Source organism: Sprattus sprattus (assembly GCF_963457725.1).
Source record: "Sprattus sprattus genome assembly, chromosome: 3".
Taxonomy (NCBI): Eukaryota; Metazoa; Chordata; class Actinopteri; order Clupeiformes; family Clupeidae; genus Sprattus; species Sprattus sprattus.
In genome coordinates this window covers 54,087,755-54,092,868 of record NC_137922.1, presented here as the reverse complement: position 1 = coordinate 54,092,868, position 5,114 = coordinate 54,087,755, and the positions used below count along the sequence as shown (strand labels likewise).

Genomic DNA, 5,114 nt, shown 5'->3' with positions numbered 1-5,114 from the left:
GTTCCTTCTAGAGAGAGCGTCAGAGTGAGTATATGTCCCTGCTAATGATGTGCTTTAAGATGCTCTCCCACCTACTCACACAACCCACCCCTGTAAAGGCAAGAGGCGGCAGGGAAATATTCTCTTTCGCTCCATAAGAAAACCAAGCTGCCCGGACACACGTGGGTGGGAGTGACCTCTAAATATAATCCAACACACCTGATGGAAAAACGGGGCCAAGGACAATTAACAATAGCTACAGAATTCCACCGTGCGTAATCACGTTTACTAAAAATGTTCAGGTGCAAGGCAAGACCGAGTCATCTTTATTTCGCATTCAGTCTCTATTTTGCCAGAGAGCAAGAGTGTCATTCTTAGCAGCTGTCATTTTTTGCCCTGTTTAACTATACCAAGTCCCTGAATAAGGCCTTGGGTCAAACCTGGATGACACACTACCCGAAACCAGTGTATGAAAACTGTTTATGAAAGCTTTAAGTTATCTGCTCAACGTGTTGGAATCATTTAGCACTCTACCACAAACAGAGGAAATACAGAGCACTACCCCTTCACACAAAGCCTTCAAATGACCACCGCAAGTAACAGTAATTAGTTAGGAAATCGGCCACACATTCAACAATAAACTACTGTCAACGAAGAGAGTGCTATAGAATAAGGATAATCACATTTCAAATTTCAGTCAAATCTGAGCAAAATATAGAGACACATTTCTCACACCGAGACCGAAAGTACATTTCAGAGAAATCCCTCGAAGCGTTCGATGTATTTTTATTTTCTGCGGAGCAAGATCTGAACTGCAGCAAAAATAACTGACCAAAGCAACCTCAGGCTGTAACGTTTTATACGGGGGGAATTAAATCACAGCACTGCGTCTTCAAAAACCAGCCGGGCAAATATGATCACTTAGGTCCTATATCGTTTTTTTTATATACTGCAAAGCTCACCAGATTGACTGAAACAGGCAAATGTTCGAGTGGTAGGTTATAACGATAGTAGCGATAACGTTACAATCACCAGCAACACCATTACACGCTGACCACACACAAAATCAAGCAGTCTCATCATCTGAGCCCCTCGCCAGTGATGTAATGTTAATTCAACAAACAATCTATTGACATACAAACATGGTCATTATTTACTTTATGACCACCTAAATAAACAATGTTTTTTGATGTTAGGTTAGCTGGCAAGACTATGATGGGTGCCTGAGCGAGCATAGCACGGTGAACTTTTCTCGCCATGTCGTGTTAATGTTACACATCTTGTTGTCTATTGATCAGATCGAGACAGACAATTTGGTTGTATTGTTTAATGCAATACAAACGAGGTGTATATTTTCAGCTAAGGATACAACGTTAGCTTAAAAAGGAAAACTCGGAAAGCAAATATGCATGCTGCGAACTGATACCATTACATTTATTGGGAGCTAGCTAAAGGGGTAGCAACCCTACAAACTAGCGAGCTAGCAAGCCTTTAGGTAAGCAGTATCATTAGCTAACAGTTAGCTAGCAAGCTAACTAATCATAACGATACACCGATGACTGCAAACCATTTAGCTACCCAAGATGGCTACCACGCAAAACATCGTAAAATGCTCGTGTTCACGCCGAGCAGTGTTTCTGAAAAAGACAATTAACATGCCTTCTGAACTAAACCTGCTAAGGTTATACCCAAGAGGTTAACATTGGATACAACTATCCAGGGCAGTGGACAGCAGTCAATCTTTAAGTGCACTACTGAGCAAAACGTTAGCCAGCTAGCTAGGTAACTTAGCGAGCTAATGAAACCATGACAGTCTGGACATCTTTCCGTTCACAGCCATGCCTTTCAGCAGTGTTTACATTTAGGATGACGAATATAAGCCATACCTGTACGTAATTACTCTCACAGTATTCTGCAACTCTTTCTAGATTGGCATAACTGTCAAGTAAAGCGCCTCGTCCAGCCGGAATCTCCTCTTCCAAAAGCATTTGAAGCTCCGCCATCTTCACATCTTACCAGCTGAATGTTAGCTTGACTGAAGCCAGAGCTACTGAAGAATTGTTCAATATGGCAGACTCTTCAAAACAAAAGTCTTCTCGATTCTATCTCCATCCATTTTCAGATACAACGCTGACATCATTTCACCTTGATGTCACCTACTTGGTATATCATTGGTTGTTGAAAAACACACACACAAATTCCTCTCAGATCTTTACTAAAAGTGTCCGTGGATTGTGCAAATCAATGACTGTAAATTACTGTTATTTACTATGATTAGTGCAAACACTATAAATGCATAAACTAGGAACACAACAGTAAACCAACAAATTGACACTCTTACTTTGAGTAAAACTTAAAAGTGTGACCTAGCCTATCATTTTTAAATGGCAATGAGTTATTAGGCCACATCAGTCCGTGGTTTTGAACCAGGTTTGTTGCATAACGTTTGGTTTCAAACAAACTTTGCAGAGAGTTTGCTGTTGTATCGAAAATAATTTTCGTTCTGTGTCGATGCAGGTTTGTGACTTACTTACCCTTCCCAAAGTGTTTGGACTCTGTTTGGCCTTTGGAGTCAAATTAAGTAATTTCTGACTGAAGAATAACCGTATGTAGGCTTTGTTTCAGCGCTGTTTCACTAGATGGCAGTATAATTAGTAATTGCCCGTTCGGGCAATTGATATCTCAGCAGCTGGATGAATGATCAGTATGAGGTATTTAAATTGTCCCTTGTCCCACAATTGGACACAGAGCTGTACAGTATCTCAACCAAAACCTCACTCTCTGTAACATCCAAGCTAGACCCCATTGGTTTTAAAGTCCTTCTTCTGCCAGGTATCACCAATAAGTATTTTGATAAAACATGAAGGACCATTCAAAATATAAATTAAGTCATTTTGATATCTCACGTTTTTTGTTGCCCTGGAAGAATGACCATTATTAGTAAAACACCTTCATGTGGCATTCATAGATCATAAATTCCTGAAAATATATTTAATTTGACCATAATTACAAGAGTATACTTAGAGTAAAACATTTAAGTGGAAATTGTCCTTGCAAGTTCTCTCCTAAACATATCCACTGGTGGTTATAGTCTTCGAGATGCCAAGCAGCAATAATATATTCAAAGCCTCCTGAAATTAAGCAAACTTAAGAGTTACTGTAACCATTAAGTAAGGAAATGTGTTGTTAGACGTTGCCATCTAAAGGTCAATGGGAAATGTTTCACAATGTACAAAACAAAAGTTTCCCTTTACACCAGGCTTTTTACCTTCGAGGTGTAAATGACTTTTGTATGCTTTGTATACTGTATTTTGTGTCTTTGGGTGATGTGCATTATATATTTATAGAGGTAATAATAATCATCCAAGAAAAAGGTTAAATCTGTTACATTAGACCAGCAGAATAGCAGCCAAAACACACTGGCAAAGAAATGTGCAACATTTTGCTCGCATTAAAAGTGTTTACTTTCTCATCTGTTTAGTTTTGTGTTGAAAGAGTTATAAATCAAAACCACTATATTATGTATCCTATAGCTATAATAAAGCATAAATTAGTCTAACGTCTCATGTCCTCCAAAATGTATGTCCATGTTAAGACTGGCAGGAATGTGTCCTCTGACCTTGTGTCTGTTTAGAGCCTTAGTGTCTGCATGCAAAGTTGTGGAGTGATTGTTTGTATTTACACCCTTTGTGAGACATTTCTGTCTCCTGATATTGATATTGAGATACTTAAGATATTTCCTTTGGATACTTAAAATCAGAATTTTCCTTGTCTAAATAAAGACGCTTGTGAATTTTTCCTGTGAAGCTAGCCTCTCTCTGTGTGTACATAGCAGAATGTGTTTCCTGATTGATCACCATTGTCTGACCGAGTCTTTGGTAGTACATTTACCATCAGTGGCCATGTACACACACAGAGAAATACAAACTGTACGAAAATGAGTTTCCAAATGTATTTTTTGCTTTTCAAATCTATTTACTTACCATATTTTCCTTATGTACTCGTGTCATACCTGCAAGGTTTCGGTGTAGATACTGGACAGCTCTGTGTCCAATAGTGGGTCAAGGGACAAGTTTAATACCTTATACTGGTTATTCATCCAGCTGCTGAGATCTTAATTGCCTGAATGGGCAATTACTAATGATACTGCCATCTAGTGGCACAACACTGAAACAAAGCCTACAGTCATGGCCAAATTTAGTTTCCGATCCTCGCTGCATCAGTAGTTTTACACTTAAGCTAACTGTAACGTTAACACAACATGTTGAGAAAAGTTTGCCGTGCTATGCTCGCTCAGGCACCCATCATAGTCTTGCCAGCTAACCTTACATCAAAAAACAATCGGATAGAATACAATGACATTAGGGCAGCCAGTACCAGTATGGAAAAGATGAGACACGTGTATGACTGCCTGGGAACTGTTGGACCCAAAGGGAAAGCCAAGTTCTATGAGATTTTGCAGAATAATGAACCCCTGCTTGTTAACTCTCTACATGACCCTAGGTAAAGGGTTCTGTTTGCCGCCCATTTTGATCCTCACCTGTTTCCCATTTCTGAACCCAGCCTACTAAAAGCCTGCTCTGTCTGTGCACTTCTGTCAGATCGTCTTGTTCCATGTGCTTGTTTAGTTAATGTTAGCAGTTTGTTCTGACCATGGCTTAGAGCATGTTTTTTTTTCACATTGAGAACTGACTTGTTTTCAAATAATCTATGTTTCCAGTATATTTCGCTTCCAGGCTACTCTAAACCTTTCATGACTTCAAATAACGTATTGATTAGGCATATAGGCCTAAACAGTGAAGCAACAGCTTGGCTCCCCGCTCACATTTCTATGCGAGAGCACGGATGTGTGGTCAGGGGAGGCAGAGCCTCCGATTGCTCAATCCCTCACAAACTGGGTTGAGCGCATGCGTAGAACCTATTTAGTCTATTTGATCTGACTAAAAACCTCAGTAAAAAACAGGGAAGGGAGGCAAACAGAACCTCTGCCTCAGCTTTACAGCAATAGCTATTTTCTTGAAACACAATGGTGGGCAAATGAAATAATTCATGAGGATAAATTATTCTTAATTTAAAGCTTAACATGTATTTAATACAATTTAGTTTAACGTTTGTCTATCATAATGTGCAATACA

The 5,114-nt window shown here is 39.3% G+C and overlaps 1 protein-coding gene across 3 annotated transcripts in view; it reads right to left on the bottom strand.

Annotated features, from left to right (window-relative positions):
* Positions 1 to 1,990, bottom strand: part of abi2b (abl-interactor 2b) — a 16,235-nt gene extending 14,245 nt beyond the window's left edge. For all 3 annotated transcript variants that reach the window (XM_080834934.1, XM_080834935.1, XM_080834936.1), the window contains exon 1: positions 1,866 to 1,990. In XM_080834934.1, the coding sequence (XP_080691060.1) occupies positions 1,866 to 1,982 (117 nt within the window). In that variant the 5' untranslated portion in view covers positions 1,983 to 1,990. The remainder of the gene's footprint in view (positions 1 to 1,865) is intronic.
* Between the last annotated feature and the right edge of the window lie 3,124 nt (positions 1,991 to 5,114).